Source organism: Haliotis asinina, chromosome 4 (genome assembly GCF_037392515.1).
Source record: "Haliotis asinina isolate JCU_RB_2024 chromosome 4, JCU_Hal_asi_v2, whole genome shotgun sequence".
NCBI classification, from domain to species: domain Eukaryota; kingdom Metazoa; phylum Mollusca; class Gastropoda; order Lepetellida; family Haliotidae; genus Haliotis; species Haliotis asinina.
The window spans coordinates 68,003,692-68,027,780 of record NC_090283.1 but is presented as its reverse complement, the minus strand read 5'-3'; the positions used below and the strand labels follow the sequence as shown (position 1 = coordinate 68,027,780).

Genomic DNA, 24,089 nt, shown 5'->3' with positions numbered 1-24,089 from the left:
TGCTTATGCTGTTGATCACCACACTGACTGGTCCAGACTCAATTATTTACGGACCACTGCCTTATAGGTGGAATATCATTTGGTACAGCATTAAACAACTGCCAACAACCAACTAACAGGCAGACATCAGTTCATTGAAGTGACTTTCAGCAGCAAATGACTGAAGCACTCATAAAATGGTAATGAAACTCTATTTTCAGGGTTCCATTACCTTGCAACACAAGGATAAGTCTGGATCCCGTATAATGCCACTGACGCTTTACCCTTGCACCATGTATGGCTTTCATGTATGACTTTCATAAAGATTTTTTATTTATTTCATATTTAACATATTTAAATCATCACATATATTACCCTTTTGGGTGTGGCCTGGTAAATTTAATTACTTTCTCCTGGAAGAATTGGGTATAAATATATGCAAAATGTTTGAAAACTAATCAGTGATTTCAGTTCATGAAGATTTTGTCTAATACACAAATGGTCAAGAAATTTGTAAAATTTGTCACTTTCCGGAATACAGGCACCAATCCTCCACTGCTTGAATTATGCTGATGTAGACTATCCTGTTACATGTGCTTGAGTTCATGAGAAACGACACAGCCCATCCCTGGTTGATGCCATGACAGTGGGGAAGTGCATTCCCATGCACTCAGCCAGTCCCTCCAACTCCCTCCCACTCTCACAGTGTCACAGTCAAACCATTTACACCACCTTCTACATCTCTGCCAGTGATATGGCATGAAGTCATCCACAGACTCATCATCTAGACCATTTGATATGCATGAAATTATTTCAAAGACAGCCCTTTTCCTTCTCAGGATTCTGCGCTGGATGTGCTGGTAACAATGGGTCACTATGATCTATGAAGTATTTTACTTGAAAATGGTTTCTTGTAAAGCTGATTGATGTCTAAAGTATTAAAGTGGACACCAGAAAATTGACAGAAAATCACTTTTTCATACAAAAAATATCATCTAAATGTAAGGCTTGTTTCATCACAGGATCTAAAGACAGGAGGCACCTGCCCTGTGATGTCTGACCCATACTGCACCCAGAATTAACTTCAGATTTCATAAACATAAGAAATAAAATCTGATTATAAAAATAATCTTGAGGAAATATGTTTCTAGACATAGATTTACAATTGCCTCAAAAACAATTGTTTCTGCTTGTAAACCTACTTTCAATAAAAATACACTTGCAAGCTATCAATACAGTGACGTGATTTCATAACAAAAAGAGTTATGAAATTGGCTCCATGACTCAAAGATGTATACGTCATTCAACAAGAGCAGTTTGAATGCATTAATGGAACAACAGCATGTGTGTGTCATATGGTGTGGTGACAGACTGGGCGGTTCTCTTATGGCCAGCAAGAAGAAGGTGGGGGAAAAGGCTGTCAGCCTACACACCCCACTGGGGGTGTCTGCAGACTTCTGCCTACGTACTATGCCAGGCCTGTCTGCAGACAGTTCTCTCTACACTCTGGACAGAAGAGCTAGCCACAGCAAGTCTACACATTACACTGGGAATGTTTACTCAGTTTGCCTATACAGTACACTGGGGCTGTCTCCAGCCATCCTACACAGGTCACTAGAGCTGTCTGCAGAAATGCCAGCCTACACACTACATGGGTGTCTGCAGTAATGTTGCTTACAATATACAACGGAGGTCTGTAGAAATGTCTGCCTACACAAATTACTGGGGCCAGTCTGCAGAAACATGTGTCTACACACTACACTGGGGCTCTCTGCAGAAATCTGTTCCTACACACATCACTGGGGTTGTCTGCAGAAATGTCAGCTTACATGTTACACTGGGTCTGTCTGCAGAAATGTCAGCTTACATGTTACACTGTGTCTGTTTGCAGGAATGTCTGTCTACACACAATAATCGGGCTGTCTGCAGAAAAATCTACACACTACAGCAGCTCTGTCTGCAGACAAGTCTGCCTACAAAATTCACTGGCACTGTCTACATAAAGGTCTAATTAAATCCTACACTTAGGTTATCTACAGAAATGCCTGACTACATACTACCTTGCGACAGTCTACAGAAATGTCTGCTTAGACACAACACTGACGCCGTCTACAGAAAAGTGTGCCTACACACTACACTCAATCTGTCTACAGAAATGTCTGCCTAAACTCTATACTGGGGCTGTCTACATACAACAGTATGTCTGTCTACAGACACGCCTGCCTACATGTCACTGAGGCTGTCTGCAGACACGGACCCTACATAAAGCGTATCCCTCATGAGCCAGATGGACCGCACACCTCACAAGTCCAAACAATAAACACACATCAGACCGTGCCACTTCCATCCTACTCAACCAGCTGGCCCCACCCTGTAACCATGTAACCCAAGTATTGATCACACGTCATAAACTTACTAATAATTACTTCCCTCTTTAACATCAGCCACATGAACAAACACAGGACTGAACAACTGAAATCATACGAACTTACATTCACACAAAGTTTTCGTAACCGATTTTACATTAGATGTGTGATCTGATGGATATTCACAACGTTCAATAAAAACAAGATGATTCAGAAGAACAGTTTTCAAAGAAAGTTAATGAATTATCTGACCCAGGGGCAGACACAGCTCTTTGAGAAAGGGGGAGTGCACACTTCATTTTCACCTGTTTTCAAGAGTTTCATTTAATAAAGTATCAGGACAAATGGGTGTAAGTGCACCCTTGCATCCCCCATTGGATAAGCCTATGTCAGACCTATTCCTTCTTTCACATTAGTGCTTTCAGCAACCATGGTTACTTAAATATACTGTGCCATACATAAAGCAGATGTACCTGTATATTATTTCATGTTACTAGTGTGAACGCTGTCCAGGTAGTCCCTGTCAGACTTTCTTCACCCCTATCACATCAACACAAACACGAATCCTCAACATGGTAAGCAAGAGTCGTCTCACATACTTTGTGTTCAATAGGTGTTTCTACAGTGATCATACTGGGACTCTGTAACACCTGGGACCTCTAGCCTGAGAGTCACTAGGATACACACTGCTACCACTGCCTTATGCATGTCATGAAGAAGTGGCCATGTGTTCAGAGTATTCTACATATCGGGTTATTTGGGTCACCTGAAACTTATTTTCTTAGTTCTTACTAAAGAAAGTCATAGTATAAATTCTAAGTTATGAAACGTTCAAAATAAGATGTTATCAAATATGGACTATCAGTTCATTTTATAAGTTTGTAACTGGAATTTCTTGCAGTTTATAACATTTTACACCAAATTTTCAGAATATCTTGTCCCTTAATAATATGCCCCCTCCTCCCACACTTTTCATTCATGAACTTCATAATTTTTGTGGCCTGACACGGAATCAGATCTCAAATGAATATAAAATTAATTACTTTTTCAAGAGAACAAATCAGTGATAGCATGCACTCAATATTGAGATAATTCATTTAATTAACAGTTGTCAGAAACGTTTCCGAACATTTGCCTGGATGGAAAATGATTGTGTTACTATCTGGTCTCAATTCCCACCACTGCACGAAGATCACACTTGTTGTGACCATAAGGTTACAAGTGTATGCCAAGCCCACAGACCCTCTGATCTTACGTCAGATGTCTTGTCCATACTACCTTTGAGGATAACTGTCAAGAAGCTGACAACTGTAAGAACACCTGTGGCATGACTTTACACCCAACAACACACCCATCGGCTTCTAGTGCTTACTCTGAATCCCTTGGGTCCTCGAGCGCCGGCCTCACCCAGGTCACCTTTCATCCCCATCTGACCAATGGGACCCTCTGGTCCAGGGAAGCCAGGTAGGCCAGGTGGACCCTGAAGCCCTGGAAGTCCCCTCTCTCCCTGAAACAAACAAACAATGCCATCCAAACAACACATACAAAATGTTTGAGGTTAACACCGATGGATAGACTCTTTAATGTGTATTTATCATATTAAAACATAATACTTTGTAATTTATTTAGCTTTAAATCTAACATTGATATTTCATGCCAGATGAAAAAACACTATATAACAGAACTACTTTCAGCAAGGAATCAGTGACACGTTTATGAAGCAATAAAGATGACAATATTCAAAAGAAGTTAATAACCACCCAGATTTTTTGTACACATGAATATATTTAATCAGCTAATAGAATATACACATTTGAAAATATCCCATTATTCTTGCATCTCTTTGCATATACCTTAACATTTTAAGCAATAGTTTTATGAAACCAGTTGTTAAAAACATTTTCCCTGATGCTTACTTTACAATTTTAGAACATTACCAATCATCAATCAATCATGATTTTGACTTTTGTGCCCTGTCATTAAATTGACAGACATTATAATCTAAACTAAACTTTAGATAACAAATCCTCTATTGTGTAAAATATTCACTTCAGAATTAACATAGAAACCTTGCATTTGAACAGTATTAGCTTCTCATGTCAGGATAATGAGATTTCTTCTTTTGACAGGTGCTAACCACTAAAGCTGATGCAAGGAGGTTGAACAATCATAACGGAGCCAGAAAATGTCAACGACCAGAAAAGTTTATTTGCTGACAAGTCCTAATTAAACAAGGTGTTGCATCGCTGTTTTAGCCATTTAAACACTAGCTGTGAGAATGATTAAGCGTGACGTAAGCCCTGTCTGCGGTTTCCCTAATAAGTCAGGGGACAGACAAACAGCTTCACACACCAATGTAAATAAATCTCACACAACAGCTGAGGTCTAACAGTGGACCTCTGAATCTCCTTTACCGGTAATATTGAGTTGGGATGTATTGATTCTGTTTCGTGTTATATCACAGCTAGGTGATAAGTCATAAGATTACAAACATGGTTGTAGCATTCACAGTAATCCCAATAGTTTACAAAGTAGAACATAACATAATGAAGTATTGTTATGAATGTTTGTACACATGACAACTAGGTGATAACTGATAATACTTCATGCTGAAACATAAGTTACAAAACACTGCTGATTTAAGTGGAATACAATGTTCAATATGTGTCTGAAAGACTAGTGAACCTTTATATCCAATCACAAGTTGTTCCATGCAGCACATTCTTTTAAAAATTAGAATGGTGCGAAGCTTTACTCACATTTTCTCCCTTCTGGCCCTCACAGATACACACATTTGATGTGCATCCTTTACAAGCCTGAAAAACAAAATGATGATATTAAGCACATGAGCGTATGAGCATGCTTTTATGTCCCTTTTAGCAATATTCTAGCTGTATCACAGCAGGGGAACACAATCACTGTTCATCACACAGGATACCCATGCAGTCAATTGAACTGCTATCTTCAGCATGAGCAAACGCTTTAACTACACACTACCAAGCACTCCCTAATGAAAATGAAAATCAGCATTCTGCTGAGTTCAGATCTCCAGCCAAACAATTTACTTTGTGAATCTGAAGACGTTAATATCCTTAAATCATAGGAAACTTAATGACAGTCTCACTAAGCTCAAATGAATGTATATTTTGGAAAAGAGTGTAATGATTTATCAAGTGCATTGATCAGTTACTTGTTTTATACAACCAGAGCAATTTTATTTCTTATTCATGAATTTTTGTCCTCAGAAAACCTAAAGTCAGGAGCAGAAGAAGAAAAATTATATCACCAGTCAAGCAAAATACACACCAAGTTTCCATGATAACTCTTTTGGTTTGTATATATACATATATCTGTTCTGAAGATTTTGTAATGTTCTCGGATGTTTTAACTTGATAGCATGAACACATCCGCTTCGCAGCCAGGTCATGGCTTTTCATGCTGCATGAGATTTTGTGTAAGGTCCAAACGACTGCGTATCATTAAAAGGGTTAGAAAAAAATACTTGGATTGTCGATGAGTGAAACGGTGTTGATGGGTTGCTTTCCCCATAACTAGTTAAAAAGAAAATAGAACTATAGTTGAAGAAAGTTGCTCACTGACAATTTGACAGTATCTAAATAAACATCTGTTTCATATTCAGTTTAAGGTTCATAATTATTAGTTTATTTCTCATTTCGTTACAAACGGAATTTCACGTTTAATATTTTACAAGGGGATTTCATGTTTGGTTCGTTAAAAGGTAAGTCAAAATTTACCTTAATAAGTTACATTTTAAATTCCCACTGCGCAACAGTATCAAAGATAAATAAGTTCAGTTTGCTGATTTCAAGAGTATTTCACTTAAATCACATTAACAACTGGATATCATTTATCATTTTCCGAGGGGGGTGGGAAGTGGGGTGGGGAAATATTCTGGAAAAACATGCAACCAGCAGATCTGTAAAACAAGACATAAAATTGTTCTTGCCTAAGGTAAGATACTGACACATGGGTGGTCAAAGGTTTTGTCAAGGGCTTGGAAGTCCTTGGAACATTGTCAAGACAACGGTAACCTTCCTTTAGATTGTGGCGATTGATGGGGTAATCAGAATCAAATACTAAAAGAGCAAACCTCTATAACCCACAGCCCCCATCTAACCCTTTGCACATATTAAAAGTGTTGATTACCAACATAGTCTGAAGGAAACAAGAAAATTTGATTTGTGATGTTATCAATCAATGTTATAACATACCAGACCTAGATTAGCAAAGAACACTATAAAATTATGACATCTTGTGAGTTGTGCTGGTGTTTGGAAATGGTGTCTTTGATCAGTTAGATCTAGAAAGGTCATGTGTTTTGAGAGACCTTGAAAAAGGAATGAATGTGAGACAATAACATTTCTTTTTAATCATTTCTTTCAGAAACTGAAAGTAAGTTAAAACTCTTTGAGATCATAGATGTTTCCAGAACAGTAATGCACTTTAATCTTTGTAATCCGTTCAGAAATTAGGATCATCGACAAGTACATTCACTTTACTATACTGGACAAAAATAATTAGGGATATCTGTAAATTCAGGAATTCTGAAAATGGTCTATTTGTTCACTGACACACTGATAAAATATCAATCCAGTATATCAGTATCAAGTCAACAGTCAGCAAAGTTTGGTTAACCCTCAGTATAACAGCAAAATGTTATTCCAGCACTAAGTCAAAAAAAACCTTATAGTTTGATAGGTTTTAGTTTATAAATTTATTCCATGTTTTTTTCTCTGTTTTGTGTTTGAGTTACTAAGTATCATATAAAACACAGAAGGAAACTCATCCTCCATTATAATTCCAAGAATATGGAACGAGGATCCTAGAATTATGCTTAGGGTTCATTCTTTGGTCTTTTTAGTCTCTGTTTGCTCAAGACATGAGTGCTTGTGAGTCATGAGTCCCTTGTGTAACATTACCCCACCCCCAGGTGACATGTGACCCCAGGTGGGGGCCAGTCTTGGCCTACACACTGCTGACTGGGGTTGTGTGGTTTTCATTAACCCAGCATCAGGTTTCAGACAGGGATGTTATCAAATTTCCTTATCTTGACCAGAACTATGTAGCACTGAGGCCATGTGTTAACAAAAGCAATGTGCTTCATCATCAGATTGAAACGTTGCCCAGTGGGTGGGTGTTTCAGTGAGGACAGTTATAGCAACTTATTCCTATTTAACATTGCAATATTGATATTTCACGTGTTAACCCAAAGGAAATCTGTGTGTACTCTCTTGACCTTAAATAGCACTCTTCTGTTTTATATGTATAGTTTCATAATCAATGCATATACCATGTTTCATAAGTTATAACTAGTCATATCCATTACTAACAAATTTATGGATAACAGCTTCTTTTATTTTGTGAATGCAGCTATTCAATAAAAATTCTTGTACCACCTGTGCTGAAATACCACATTCAGAAAACGGATCATCTCACCCCCAACACCATCCACCCTCGACCTCCGAAGAATATTCATTATTCATGTGAAAAAAAGCCTTCTATTTGTGAAACGGACGTCAGGGATGAGAATCCGTATGAGTAGAAAAAAAAAAGAGGAAAATGGGCTAGGCCTCTTTGGAGTCCTGTTAACTGAAACAAATTAACAAACATCATGAACAGCACCAGAGCCATCCACTACACGGAATTCCATGGATTCTCAGAAATTTCTCATCCCTGGTACATAATTATCACCACTCTCTGTCTCACAAGGGTTAAACTCTTTTAACTTCAATAACATATTTGAATAATCTACACTCTTAACTGGATTGATCTTTTAATCTATAGAAACAATTATCCTGGTAATTCACGATTAGATTTTGATGTATTTTTAAAATTAAATATGATGATAGCACAGTAATCTATACTGTTGGTTGATAAAAGACCCGATGGTTTGTGCAGTGCCAGCAATTTATATCTTATATGGTATCTATTCTATCACAGTGGGTCATTAGGGGAAGTTGGTGAAGGGTCATTCCTGGAGAACATTGTGGAAATTCCAGCTGTGAGCAGTCCAGAACCACACACATAACACACAGATATAACAGTCACACCATTCCTGGTCCTTGCACTTGTGTTTTTACTCACACTGCCATATTAGCCAGAAGACTCATGATTAGCACTTTCTGATTTTCAATTTTAATAATTTTACGGTGGATCTACATTTAAAAAATCTAGGAAATGTGTACAGTTTCAAATATTTTCATTTTAATATAACCCATATAAATACATTGGGGTATATTGTTTCTATGCCAACGTGTAGAACGTTGTGGGATTCCCGTTACGTTGTTTGAAACACTATGATCACATGACGGGCAGTGTAAAATGGTAGATATCTACGAGATATAATTGAACAAAACGTGTTTGAAAGGTGCGTAGAAAGTAAAAATAGTCAAGAATCTATTTTGGAATTTGTGAGCATCGCGTCCAGACCGAAAGCAAATAAATTCTGAGTGTGAACGCTTAGTCCCAGATAAGGCATGTGACCTACATCAAGCTCAGCGTAACCGCGTAAACGTGCAAAACGAAATAATGACTGCTCCCTGTATCATGGCACCGCGAGAGGCCACAAGCACATGTACATGGAACTTGTATTGAATGGTATTTGCTTTTATCAACCACTTGACAAACATCTTGACTGGTTAATGTTCAATATCTTTGTTCCAAACGTACCTCAATAATATGAAGATGTTAATATTAGAAACTTTATCGAAAATGTTTTCAGCTTATAAAGGTAATGTTTCGGTATTCATATCTAACTTAAGACTAGCATCATATCCACTGAACAAGTGTATCTCGCATCACTACAACTTACACCTCTAACAACGTCATATCTACAGGTCTATAGTTATCCAAACACGTCCCTAGCAACCAGGTATTTGCTGAGGAACTGGACATTGGCCGATGACAAGAATTACGGCATAGATTAAGATACCTATCGGTTGATCATAGTTCAGATGTTCATTGAAGGCAGCTTACAAGCTCTATGCATATTTCAGAATACAGAATAAATAATTGTTAGTAAATATCATATCTAAAAGAATTATTAACGGAAACGAAATGCCCTGTGAGAAATGACACAATTAAGTCTAAACGAAAACATTAACTGGATCAACTTTAACATGACCATTTCTTCACTCGTTACGTCCTACGGGGCATTTGAATTAATGAATATTACAAATCTGTAACTGATGCAGTGAGAAAAGGGCTGTAAGTACAAAGGAAATACTCACGGCTCCAGAAGCAGTATCCAAATAATCCAAGAAGAGAATCACTCCCAGAACTAACGGCAAGTGCCGCTTCAGAAACTCCTTGGGTTTCATGTTGTTAAATGCTAAATCACACTTTGCTTATGCAGAATAATACTATCATAAAGCCTACTGGCCAAAGGAAAGCCAGCAAGCCCTTCAAACTAGCTGTTCCTCGCTATCCCTCACTTCGAGACGGGCTAGTTTCTTCAGTTTTCCACCATCTTGTCTCGAGTTGAGGGAATATGCACCAAACTGCAGACGACAAAATAGGGGCACTATTTTCTCAGGTTTCTGGAAGGCACCGAATTTGGAATATTTTGTCACGGAAATTCCCCACTTTACCAAGTCATATCTCAGTACATGATTAAAGTGGAAAATTTGTCAGTATTGTAGTGAAAGAATTTCCAACAAGACGGACTAACTTCTCTCAGCGGAAGCAGAGTTCCTCCTTTTCCGCGCAAGCCGCCCTGAACTTGTGCCTGTGGGCGGATGCTGTAGGGGGTTGACCTGTCAATCACTCCGTGTTTGTCGTGGGGTAACGGTCCGCTGTACCAAATATCCCACGAGAACTTGGGAGAATTCACGACCTAGCGCGCATAGAACTGACTGTAATGTGTGGAAACACTTCTCTGTATTGAACATTAGACTGTAACTTCAAGAGAAAACCTTGAACTTTGTGAAAAAGAATAAAATTAGAAAAGAAATGTTCAGTGAGAAATTCTTTACCCAACATTAGCAATTTGATCTGCATATGAATTGAATACAATGGTTGCTCTTCATGCAACACCCTTCTTTAATGCAAGCGTCACGTTACAATGTATAAACAAAGGTCTGTTGTCCATTCAAATTGCCATTGAGTAACATTTCCGATTGAAATAGCGACACATGAGTAATGCGACAAATTCTCAACATATGCTCCGACGGCGTGGGAGGGGGTGTGGTTAAGCCACTTAAACTCCGCCCATTTCCCAAATCTATGCACATCCGCGGAGAAGCACATCGTCTTCCAAGATATTCTTGTGGAAGAACTGGGTGCAGACGACTGAATGTTAGAGAAAAGATTCTAGCGTCTGTTCAAGTTAGGGATTTGATTCTTTGCTGAGTCCAAACTCAGCTAGAAGGGCGGCCGGAGCCTTACTTGCTGGCCGTTTGGACATTCTAATTCCCTATAGATGATTTTGTGTTGCTCGGGTGCCAGTCCAGTGACTGGCACTGCCAACCTCTTTCATACACATAGAGTACCGAGTTCGTCCCGTAGAATTAAGGCCATGTCTACATGGTAAGTTGAGAATCGTTTCTATGTCTCTGTAGTTAAATGTAATTAATAATGCGTGCTATAATTACTTTTCGTTGCTGGTACCATTTACCAATACTCTGAATGTCTTCATGTTTCTTCTTGTTTTCCAGGCTGCTTCTCAGCATCTCTGTGATCGCCTTAGGGACCCTTTCTCAAGGCGTCAGCGCAGTGAGTACACTATTTTGTATACACGTTATTATCCAAACTGCATGTCCATAACAACCCACCAATATCGTTTTTGCCAATATTTGTGGTGGCACACGTGTGGAATAACAGAATATAATGATGTTTTTGATGAAGACAGGCTTAATCTGTTTCATTGCGGCTTTGTTTTTACATGGATAACTACTCAGTTACGACTGCGGGCGATTTGTTCTCCCCGTGCAATGTTTAGGTGCATCATAATATTCAAAGTAAAAGTAATATCTGCACAAATATGAACAAAAGTTGAACTCTTCTGTAAGGCGGATAGAATGACCCGGGGAGCATTCATTATTTCGTTTTGCAAGAGGTCCGAGGCCAGTAACGCTATCTGTATCAGTATCAACATTTGTGAGGGTGAGGCTGAGGTTTGTTCGGCTTTTGATTGTGTGTTTTCATTGTTTATTGTTTCATAGATCGCTGGTCACATCATTTTTATAGATTACAGTGAGACAGTTCGTTTAACCATTATCTTTACTGATAAAACCTTCAAACAATGTGAACTCAAGTATGAATTCTTGATGTTACCTCTGCACAATGCAAACAATTGTGACAGATCACATAATCTGACAACTGAAACATGGCAATTAATGCTGTCGACGCAATATGTCAAGACAGTTACTGAGAAACAATTTCCTTTCATACTGATATGGTTTAGCTTTTTTCTGTTTCATAAATGAAATCTTTTTATGTAAAATATCAAAAGATGCCTACAAAACATTTTGCTAAAAAAAAAAACAGATTTCATTTTGTAAATTACATCAACTTGTAAATATTCAATGTAAGTGTACAGTTAGTCAAACTGTCCAAGTGGTATCACATTTCAAACTTATTATGCCACATGTTATTCCTCCACTAAACTAACCAGCTCTTTTTTATCATTTCTAAAGTAAGAGAAAATGAGTTTACCATTCATTTCAGGGAATTATAAACCTTATATATTGTATAAATTTTAATTTGTTATTCATATGTATTGCATGATGAAAAACTGATTATGATGAGTATGCAAAATCAACAGTATGCAAAACATGTTGCCTTTTGTCACTTTTAGAAACAAATTTGTACTCAAATGTTTCTTGGTATAAGTTAGAAGTAAGATTCATGATTTATGTGATTTTAAACTCTGAAGAGCATTGAGGACAACAGGAGTTGTCTCCCCCTGGTTCCTCCAGTCCTTGGCATTCCCTTAATGCCGATTTCCTTCAGACAGAAGGGGTGAATGTAGGTGGGGGAGGAGGCAAGATGTCTGCCACAGGGGAAATTCCGCTTTAGAGGAGGGGAAATATTACATTGGGGGAGTAGTTTAGTTTATAGGTTTCGTGTTATTATTAATCAACAGAATATACTTTCGAGGAAAAACATGTAATCTTTTGAAACGGCTTATACAAAAATTATTATAATGGCATTTACTGCAATAGGTATTGCAATTTAGTACCCAGTGATATCAACTTAATTCTGAAATCAGTCAATGAAATGTATGTTTTCCATCTGTTTCAAAGCTATCTTTATTACAAGATCATTAATCATCATCTAAAATAGTTTCCATATTAGTTCTCTTCTTTCACAGATTCATTTCATTAACAAACAATACACTGATTGCATGTAATATCCTAAATATTTTGAACAATGAGGCATTTATTTTAAATGATAAATAGACATGCTTCACTGAGAACAGATTTAAGAAATGATCCCATTAAGATACCAGTGGTTCCATTAATCATGTACTCACCGTGAGTATTTGTCCTGCTGGTCTTGTGTAACGAGTCAAATGGCTACACACAGGTTATATCAGCAGGTTGTAACACCGGGCTGTTTGGGGGCCTAAGCCTTGTGTTTTTGATTTGCTGGGGGATTAATGGCTACATAATCAGGACAAACAAACAAGATTGTCAAGTTGTTTGCACATCTGGTGACGCGGATGACCCCAATTAAAGGCTGCATCTCTTCCTTGACTTTCCAACCTTGCTCCTTCATAATGAAAACTTGTTTAACATTTGTCTTTAAAACATACACTTAATGTGGGTTTCATATATTAGTGAAAATGTAATGCTTGATTAAATGTCAATATTTTCATTTCTTTTCTGGGACATTTTGGTGGCTCATATTCATAAAATTGTTATAAGCAACCTTTGCATGTATAAAAACAGAATAATTGCATGAAATACATTGTTTTATGTTTATTGTACAGAAAATGAAAAATATTGTCCGTAATTCAATCTAATTTGTAATCATTACTAAATAGTATATATCTGTCTTTAGGTGCGTTGTGTTAAATCAAAAAAAAAAAATAAATAAAATAAAAACATTTACATTCTCATCCAAATTATGGTGTAAATTATGTCATATTGTGTTTTTTTAATGTTGCAAATTTCCATTCTGTAGTCATATTTCATGTGGATCATGTTTGATGATCCTGTCTGATAACTATTTCAGGGAACAAAGTTGCTATTCACTCATTCCATGTCTTGAATTTAAACGGTATCTTCGTGAAGAAGCACCATCATGTACTTGACTGCCTCAGGTCTATACTTTATCTGAACAGGTATATGGGGCACCATCATGTTCTTCATCTGAAAAGGTCTATAGTTGACCTCAGCAAGTCTAGTGGGCACAGTCATGAATTTACTCAGAACAGGTCTGTGGAGTCAGCATAATGTGCTTGATTTGAACAATTCATTGAGTCGAGTTATGTATCTGAACAGTTCTCTTGGGCACAGTCTGATTGGTGGGTGTCTAATTTAATGCTGCATGATCAATTCTTAAGGGTCCAAGTCCTACACAGTCGGCAGACTGTTTTGTTGAGTAACCATAGTAACAGTGTCTAGTCATGAAACAATCAATTCTCTGCAGTAGCCTGTAATAGTTTTTTCCCATCCATAACTAGTCAGGATAAACTAAACAAACAACACCCTGTACACCATGTTTCCTAGTTACAAGAACAATTCCAAGGTTGATAAGATGGCCTATAAATTCTTGACCAAGATTCCATAGACTGAGGACTGACACAGTCTTCTTCCCAAGTGAATGTTTCACACCATGACTTGGCAGGGTGCCTGCCAGTCGACATCTTGATCCCATCACCTTCGGGTGAACAGGGGGATGAGCTCACAGGATACCATCTCATGTGATCTTCATGGCTCCATGTCCTGGCGGCCATCTTGGTTTACCAGAACTGGAACCCCCCCAAGTATGCTACATTGACTGAGAACTTTTCCTGACAAGATGAACACTGCAGCAGCTGGTGTTGATGCTTCCTACAGACTGGCCAGTCAGCCCCGGCTTTACCAGAACATCATCATCATGGATGTTTCCATCCTCCTGATATGCAGATGAAAGACAGAAAAGACAAGCTGGCTTGGACAGAAGCATAACATAGCTCTTGAGTTACACCTAGCTTCGCTTTGAACAGTGTTATTTATGTGTGTGGTAGATCATCTGATGTGGTCCAACCATACACCTAAACCCACACCTAGTGGAAGATGACTTTTTCAATGAAAATAAGTGAAATAAGGGTAGTTATGCTCCGTAAATTCTCGTATGCATACTATAATTTGTGAACCAGTTTTTAATTACCATAAAAAGGGGCAAGAAGTAACGTCGTAAGATAAATAAGTTGCTGTAGAGTTATGCTCTGTTTTAAAGATACTCTTCCCATGAATACCTTCGCAATCCAGTGACACAGTGTTTAATGGATAGTATATATCCAGCAAAAAAACAAACCTTGTGGCTGTCTAAATTATGTGTTTCGAGATCTGTGTCTGAGCAGCTTAAACAGAATCTTGAGTGTTAGTACCTTCTCGTTGTCTTGCTTATCATTACTATAATTCTGTCATATAATCAACTTTGTCTTAATTATTTGGTTTGGTTGAATTAGAAGTTATATGAAACTGTAACTAAAATATAAGTTTATCGATGTCTGCCAAAAGCTGGGAACCTGAAGTTGTCACTTGACATTATTCTCAGTAGACCTTAGCCTCCATGTATTTATATTTGCAAATCATACTTTACCCAAAAATAGTTTACGAGACTCTGGTTATAGACTAGTGGCCAAATGTCACAAATTTGTTTGTCCAATCACAATCTTACATTTTTTTCATGTTAGGACATTATTTTGTTTTCGGACTCAGCAATAGGACAGCACAGTGTTCCAGTATACACTTTACAGATGATACATATTGCAGTATCATTTGGGATGATTGGTACATTGTTGAAAAAATACTTTTATGTTAAATCTACACTTTCAAAGATATGATTATATTCTAATGGTTTTTTGCAGTCTTTGGAAAAGTCATTTTATGAATGAAATTGCAAGAAATAATAACCCTGATTTGTTGATAATATTTTACATTATTCTAACAAGTATAATTGTCTATAAGAAGTCTAGAAAACCAGTGATTTTGTCCATTTGAGGCAGTAGCAGCATATAGTGATTTTATCATCAGTCAGAAAAAAATATTTGCATGCTTGTTTCATTATTCAAAACAACATTATGCAAGATTTAACATCATTTGAAGAATTGTTTTAGTATATTATTAGCAATTTCAGCACATATTGGATGACAACTGGACAATGTCGTAGCAAATAAACTGACCATCTGCAGCATATGAATCCCAAAACAGTTCAGTCTGACCAAAGGGAAAAAGCAAGAAAAGAAACACTGTATATTTCAGATTTGTGAGTGAATTATTGTCCTTAAATATGCGGAATATTTTCATATACATATCTAAATTTTGATCTAACCGTCAGCAGCTGAATTTGAGAATCTTGCAGTCTGTGTTTAGGATAAACTGTCCCACTGGTCAGGAAGACAAGTGGTTTGAACACTGCCATGTAACTTGCATAATGACTTCAAAATACAGAATTTCTTGTGAAAGCTCATATTTTTAACAAAGTAATCAGTGAACAAGCTGTAGATTGTGACCCATTTCTGCTGACCAATACACTGGTAGATGTGTAACACTTACTCTCCCAGCCTGACCACTTCTGTATTGCTGAACACACACAGTGCTAACCAAGAGCATTTCACATACTGTCATATGATTTTGATGACATCAAGATGTGCGCCTCCCAGTGATGCATGACATATGAATTGTCCGTGTACTATGGGGATAGGTCTTGTGTCTGGTAGGTGGTGCCACTGGAAGCATTGTGGCATTGGCTACTCATGGCCAGTGAAAAATATTCACTGCTCATAAAAATAAAGTTTTGAAAAATAGAATTTCTAGGCCAATTTGGTGCAGGTGCAGTGGGGTCCAGGATAGACTAATTTGCATTGAAATCTGTGGATTTCTGCGGAAAATTGCCATCTCTGTAGTATTTTGCAAGGTTGATGTTAAAAATTAAATATCAGCTTCTTCAATATCCATAGCAAAGCAGTATCTAAAAAAGTGAAGTGAAAAAGCCTCACAGTTGTTGCTGTCAGTGGTTGAACTTGTAGAATATCTTTGATAGTTCCTTTTCTGTTGAAAAAGAGAGTTTGAAATGGCCACTAAGTTACTCTCCGAAAAGTGAAGTTGTTTTTTTCCAAAATGAAGATATTTTGCACAAAGCGTTAACTGGAAATGATCTCTGCCTAGATAGTTATGATTTCTACCCATAATGCCTTTGCTCAAAGGTGCCATGGTCATAAAGGTTAGCTCTCTTAAGTAGTTTTTTTCTCATGGTTACTACAGAGGTTTGGCAATTTCAGCAGTAAGTGTGTATCAAGTTTTATGACATGTTAATTAAGCTAAGTCAGACATAAAATGCTTAAATACCTCTGCTGACCAGCTGATATCCAGGAAGCAGGTCTGGCAGGAAGTGTTGAAGGTAGGGGTTCAGGGTCCCAGGAAGCTCCCCTGGGAGTCACTCCGGGTGGTCAGGGGGTCAGCCTCCTAGGGGACATGTTAACAACCACTTACAGCCCTTATAGAGCAGGAAACTGTACTGTTACGTCCCCTTATGCTCCCCTTATGCGGGATCCTGTCATGATCAAACAGGGCTACTTGAAAACTTTGGTGTTAATTCAATTGCCTTTTCATTATCTGCCATTAGCCACACTGTAACATCTGTTTGTCTTTTGATGGCAAAGGTGGTCGTCATTTTACGGTGGCTGGTGTCCCTTAGAGGGAATTAGTGCATTTCTGCATGACATACAGTGGTAATTTATGCTCAGTGTAGTTGTCTGAGCTGCTAATTGATACAAGCACCTCTGAGTAGACATGCCCTTCAACAACAGATGACAGTGCTCAGCACTTATTGCAACAACAACCTCTGGCGTTTGGTTCACTGTTTGATGGGCATTACAGTGTTTGATATCCTGTTCAAGAGTATTTCACTTACATATTGCTGGCATGTGGTTGCTTGCCTTAGTCTCATCATTATTTGGGAACCTTAGTAGATGATGTTATTTAAAAAAAATTACTTCTCATAGTTTGTGAATTGAAAAAAATGTTTGTGTTTTTATCTGAAATTGAAGAAAAAGAATCGAAAGTCAACAAACCAAATCATTCTGTGTCCTGCAGGATAACAAGTGGTTGGTCTTTAAATTTAGGTTAGTTTGTAAGGAGATTTGGACTTTGGTGCCTCTTTGGCAACAGTCTTAATCTTCCTGTATCACAGGAAATAGTCTTTACTGCCACCCCTGTGTAGAGCCCCATCTGATAGGGCTTGATGCTGGCTTGATGTACATGCCTCTCCTGGCTACCTCTGCCTTACAGGAAACACCCTCAACTCTGAAACACAACACTGTCAGAATGTGCAGAGTCAGGGCTTTCATACACCTCTGATAGTGTGATTGCCATCTCCCAGTCCAACTCACACCAACTCTCACATACATGGCTTGGCCTGCTGTTGTCAGGGAACATGTCCAGTGTCCTTCAGTCATAGTATCCAGTCTCCTGAATGCATCATTGATGCTGCTGCAGCTGTCTCTGTGATGGTGCTGGATGCTTTCTTTGATGTTCCTGGAAGCATCCTTCCTTGTGGCATTTCTGACTGAAGTTCATGAATGCAGCCTTCATAGTGCACAAATGTTTGCACTGGCATTGACTAGACATTATCAAGAGGATCCTGGATCCTTAAGTGTTCACAGTATTCAGTCTTGCATTGTTGTAGCTTAATTTTGTATACAGTGATACCATTCGGTTTGCATCGTGATTCAACTGTTGAACCGACAGACTTTGATGGAACATAGCCATTACTTCTAGGAGTCAAATGTTGTGTGATTTTTATGATATTTGAAAAGTGTTTGAAATAAAACCTCTAGATTACAAACACTGGTTTGTTTAGTGATGGGAAAATCCTGATTTACCTTCTGGTTTAACCTCGAAGTATCAGGTATAATGTTAGCATTTTTGTTTAGGCCAGACCAAAGTTATTTCTTGTTTTATGGATCTGACAGTCATATTCTTTCAAAAATAAGAAACAAAAATGAAAATTAATTTGCGCCGCTCAAAAAACAAAATTGTGATATTTGTATGGGCCAAAAACGTAAACTTACAAGAAAATTTCCTTTGGATTGTTTTTTACCCCATATACACAAAATAAATTACCAAAAGTATAAAAGTATAAAACTAATAGTATTTCAGAAGGAATATTACTTTGATATTCCCCTTTTGCCGTTAGGTCTTCTGAGAACAAATATGTTAAATATTTAGATAAAATTGGTCTGGCCTGATCTATTTCTTCAGGTTTATCAAATGCAAAAATTAGTCACAAATTTGACTGCCAGAGAGACGTTGGAGGTATGAGGCTTCATGACATTTGATAATATTTTAATAATTTTATTAATTTTTGGTAGTGAATTTCCTGTCATTATTTCATTTGAACTTGTTTGTAGGATATTGGTGAGAACTGAACAGTGATCTGGAATGTGAAGAAATATGACTTTTGTACTAGAAAAAGGAACTGTGTGACAATTTCAAGAGCCTGTATGAAGTCAACAGGCACCTGCAACAGTTACATTGTTGATAGTGTGTATATGAATCTGCCAGTCCAGGTGTTTTTGTCTGTCTTTGTAAGTACAGGCATGTAACTTCAGCCAATTTGAAATATGACTTCCCCATGCCCTGTATTAGTGTGGAAAAATATTCAACTCTTTACCCGCCAGTCTCAGACATATGGTAGAAATTAAAGTCTGAGGCTCTCAGTTCGCTATGACCTTCAGGAAACACTTTTGCATTCCTTGGCAAGAACCATATTTGGCTACCTTACATAGGTGTGTGAAACACGCATGTTGAAAATATCAATATTTGTGACATTTTTCATGAATTTGTCATCACTATTGTCATAGGTGTTGCGTTTTGTACAAACACTGGTTCTGGGTGTGACATATTTAAAATCATGTCATGCTGGTTGATTTCATCAGTTATGGGGAATACTTGAGCAATCAACTCAGTACCATGTTAAATTAATCATATATTACTTATGCTTCAATTGTTCTATAGGAAGTTCTTTATGCCCAGTATTTTATGCTTTAGTTCACAGATTTGTGTGAAAATAGAGTGCTGGCTGATGTGTATGTATGTATGTGACTCACTTAAAAATCTACTGTATATTAGGTGGGGTACCAGGACTATGTGTTACAAACACACTTGGCATCAGGATACATCGTGCAGCCTGATCTGTCATCTAAATCAAAACTTGTGATTTTGATAAAATCATTAATAACAATGGTTGAATGAAATTACTGAAAAGGAAAACTGCAAGTCAGCCCAAAAAGTTAATGGTTGCAAACGTTAAACCTAAACCAGTTGAACTCAGACTCTGAAAACAAGTCTTTAAACCTCTCATGACCTAAGACATGTTTGAAAGTTTAGTTTTCCCCGTATCGCCCTCCCCCATTGTTGTATACATTACACACTGGGGTAGCAAGCACTTCCCTCTCTGCTAGGCAGTGACTCAGTGTGCAATATGCAGTACAGGCACACAACATACACCTGCTCTTTTGCCTGTACAGAGCTCTCTATCTATATTTGCCAATTCACACGCTGAAAGCTGGTGTTTTGTTTTTGTCTTATCTCACGTCTAGTACACGCCAATCTCACCATCACTGTTTGAATATCATATCCCCTCTCATCCTGTCTGTCCAACATTCTGTGCCCATTGTCAGGGTATATTCTATATCCAGTCAGATTGAGGGTTGATAATGACTCTTTATGGCGAAGGGACTGTAGAGAGTTGTATATTAAGGATGGTAATAGTCTGAGGCCATTAAAAAAAATAGTACTGACCTTTTATATACTAAAATAGTGTTTGATCAAGTTTTGGATAGCCATTCAAAATATGTGTAAGTGTTGCCCAAATATGTGACAAGATCAAAAAAGTCTCTCTTGTGTACCTTTATAAACATGAAGATGCAGAATCTTTTGCAAGAAAGGGTAGTTTGTGAATAAATCTTTGTTCAATGTTGATATCATAATGTGTTATGTGGAAAACATACTTGTACATAATGTGTTTTTGTAGGTAAAACATTTGGAATTGGAAATGTCAGTTTTCATTCATGCAAGCCAGTAGTTGATTTGCAGAAGGCATAAAATTTTCAACCCTTGTTTACTGCTCAAATATACACAAAGAGCATGAGAATCAGGAGCGAACCAGAGTTTAAAGGGCGTTATTCATCACTGTCAACTGAGACATTTTATAAATGGCAATAAAAACATCTAGGTTTTGTTAAATGGAATGTGCTAGGTTTTCCTCTTCTTGGAAGCTGTTGAAATACCAATTCTCAGAAACCTGTCACAGAGTACATAAGTTATCCTGCAAAAACACTATTGTTGAAATATGAAGATATTTTTGTTTTGTGTGGCCTAGATTAGGACAAAGGAGCAGTTGTTGGAAGAACCGATAGGGCTGTTAAAGTGCAGTCTTTCTGATCAGTCACATTAGAAATATGGAGCGATGTAGTCATATATTCTGGCTAGAGCTGATATAGATACAAATAGAGGCTTCGGAAGAAGTGATAATATTCGCCAGTGCATAAATGGGTTAATGTATTGTCAGATATCAGCAGAGAAATCGAATCTAGTCTAGGAAGTATACATGAACCAGCAGAAGCCAGAGCTGCAATGTAATTGAAAAATATCAAAGGTGGACTCGTCTCTGCTGAAGATGCTTGGGCATCAAAATGTTATCTCCATCAGCAACTCCAGAAACTGAATTTGCTAGGGTTGAAATCATACACTGATCTTTTGATGATATACAACTTGCAGCAAGAACGTTTATGGCGAGATTACTTTCAGTGTGCAGCTTTTAGTCCACTGAGAAAAGATTAAGAATTCCTGGAACATATTTATCTCAAGACTGTGATGGTGTCTGCTGAGGGGAATAGTCAGTGGCTTGGTCCTCGATACACTAACAACTAGTTTCTGATATTAACATATTTTACAGAAAATAAATCCGTTCATAAAGCCAGACAAATTTAATTTCTAGTTTTTTCGATTTTGGTCCTTGAAAAATCTGAGGGCAGGAGGGGGATTAAAAAAAATCACAATTCAAATTGATATTCCTTCTCAATGCTAAAAGTTTTTTACTTTTACCAATTTATTGAGAGTATTTGAGGCAAAATACAAACTTAAAAAATTCTTATGAGTTTTTACTTTTGGCTATTTTAAACCTTAGCATTATGTTTTTTGATTGAGGTATTTTTTCCTTATTCTTGAAAGAAATATAACTGGTGGATCCATAAAACAAGAAACAAAACTGGTCTGGCCTAAAAGATGAAAAAATAATGTTAATGAAAAGGAGCCTTGAGACTTTCTTCATTTTCAGGAAACTGTTGGAATCTTGGCTCATGTTCTAGACTAGCATGGGCATCCTCAGAAATATTTGTTTCTGGGTCTGGATAAAAAAACTAGCTCCCAAGCTGTGTGTTGAAAGATGGATGAATTTATAGTCATTGTAAGCAAGTCTAGATAGGGCTCACGGTAAATATCTAGAAATGGCTGGTCTGCTATGGCACCAGTCATTTTATTAAGACAACTTGTCCACTGTTACCTAGAATCTTGTACAGACACCACAGTGCCCACTGTAGCCAGGGTCTTATGGTCTCTTGTTTTAGAGAATTAAGTCTGGCACTTTGTGGCATGCACAACCCATACTGTGGAGGTGCATGTCAAGTGCGTTTATGGTGCATTAATTACTCACAGGCAGTTTGGGGGCATGAGTGTGAAAAGATACTGTTTGAAAACAGGAAATTGGGTAAATTAGGTGCCTTTTTCAGAAAAAAAGACCTGTTGGTTAAATCAATGAAGAAATATATGAGCACTGATATTGTTTAAATGTCTTTGGAAATCATGAACAGGTTCAAGACTTTGAAACCTCTATTCAGTTGGGTTTTTCCAAAACTGATTCTTTCCTCGCGAAAATGGAAAGAGAAAAATGTTACTGAAAAAAATGGTAAATAAATCCCAGACCTCAAAATTCCTGTGAAGGAAATTAACCATTTCCGTTTCACATTAGAAATTTTCTCATAACCTTTTTAACTTCCATCCATTTGTTGACTATGACTGTGCTCTGTCTCATGCTTAGTGTCATAAGATAGAAGATGTACATAGTTTCTACGTCTTACATTCCTAAATTGTTAGTACTTCTTACTGGTACCACAGACCGACGTGACAAAGCAATAACATGCTGATTATAGCTCGAAGGACAGTGGTTCCGTATGTGCCAAGGCTGAACTTTTTAAATGCGCACATTCATTTCCTTGCGAAAACAGGACGTTCATCAGATTTTGAGGACAGCAGTTTTTTTTCTCCTTTTCTAGACCTATAGGGAAGAAAGAAATGCAGTCAGGTTTTATGCAAAGGGAACTGAGCTATGGACTTTCATATGACGAGGGAATGTTTAACCATATATTCTTCACATCAGACATGTATGTTGTAAGGTACCTTGTAAGTTGCTTCTGATCCAAGCTCTGATTCTCTAATCATGATACGTATGACAAGGGAATGTTTAACCATATATACTTCACATCATACTTGTATGTTGTAAGGTACCTTATTAGTTAGTCACTTCTAAACAAAGCTTTGATTCTCTAATCATGATACCCAGCATTTGTAACAACGTGATCGGTCTGGCGCTTCATGGCCTGCAAGGTCTGCACGCTGGTTCACATGGCCTCAAGTGTGAAAGTCGTTTCCCATGTTAGCTGCTACGTATTTACACAGCCAAAGCCTACCCATTATAATTACAAGTACATCATTTCATACTGCCTCATTGGATAATCAGCTTAATTCCAACTGAACACTTTGACTTGGGAAATGTTTTACCCTCATTTTGGCAGCTTTAAATTTGTTTACAAAGGTGTTTGAGTGTGTGAACATCCTGCAAGGAATTAGAAGGGTCGAGCTGGCTTAAGGACAATCATTTTACAGAAGAGATGTTGTGCAACAAATCATTTTCTTTGGTAAAGAAACTTCCATGTTTTGTCATTTGTTTCCTCAGAATTTTAATCATCACCAGATCAGTCACCATAAACATTATTATCATTAAATTGTCATTTTCGTTAGTCATATGACCATGACTATGATTATTACACTGTTTGACCGCCTCCTTGGTGTAGTGATGATACCGTCTACTCAGAGAATGGAAGGTTGCAGATTCGCTCCTCGGCCTTCTTATACCAAACGACGCTAAAATATGGTACTTGTAGGCCCCTGCCTGGTTCTTGGCATTAATGGGTACGACAAGGACTGGTTGGTTCAGAGTCAGTATAATGTGCCTGAGTGATAAATCCATCAAACCAACTTAAGTCTGGGCTAGTACAAGCAGTTACATACACATGCATGCATGTTGTCATATGAGCGAAATATTATTAAATATGACGTTAGACCCCATTTAACTTCACTTCACCATCACGTCTTATCTTCATTATAATTATCACTGCAGGATCAGTATCAAGGAAGACATGGTTTTTCACTGTGGTAGGGTTATCAACAGTTATTTAAGCAGGGAAGGTTCGGGTTAGAATGTATCTTCAGCTTGCGATACGAGGCGTCT

General features: G+C 37.6%; 2 protein-coding genes across 2 annotated transcripts in view; one reads left to right on the top strand and one right to left on the bottom strand.

Annotated features, from left to right (window-relative positions):
- Window positions 1-9,869, bottom strand: part of LOC137281812 (collagen alpha-2(IV) chain-like) — a 55,464-nt gene extending 45,595 nt beyond the window's left edge. The window contains exons 1-3 of the mRNA XM_067813431.1: window positions 9,596-9,869; window positions 5,105-5,161; window positions 3,718-3,852 (exon numbers count right to left, since the gene is read on the bottom strand). Coding sequence (XP_067669532.1) covers window positions 3,718-3,852; window positions 5,105-5,161; window positions 9,596-9,685 — 282 coding nt within the window. The 5' untranslated portion in view covers window positions 9,686-9,869. The remainder of the gene's footprint in view (window positions 1-3,717; window positions 3,853-5,104; window positions 5,162-9,595) is intronic.
- Window positions 9,870-10,614: 745 nt separating this feature from the next.
- The window catches only part of LOC137281811 (collagen alpha-2(IV) chain-like), a 72,257-nt gene continuing 58,782 nt past the window's right edge, over window positions 10,615-24,089 (top strand). The window contains exons 1-2 of the mRNA XM_067813430.1: window positions 10,615-10,892; window positions 11,021-11,078. Of these exons, the coding sequence (XP_067669531.1) occupies window positions 10,786-10,892; window positions 11,021-11,078 (165 nt within the window). The 5' untranslated portion in view covers window positions 10,615-10,785. The remainder of the gene's footprint in view (window positions 10,893-11,020; window positions 11,079-24,089) is intronic.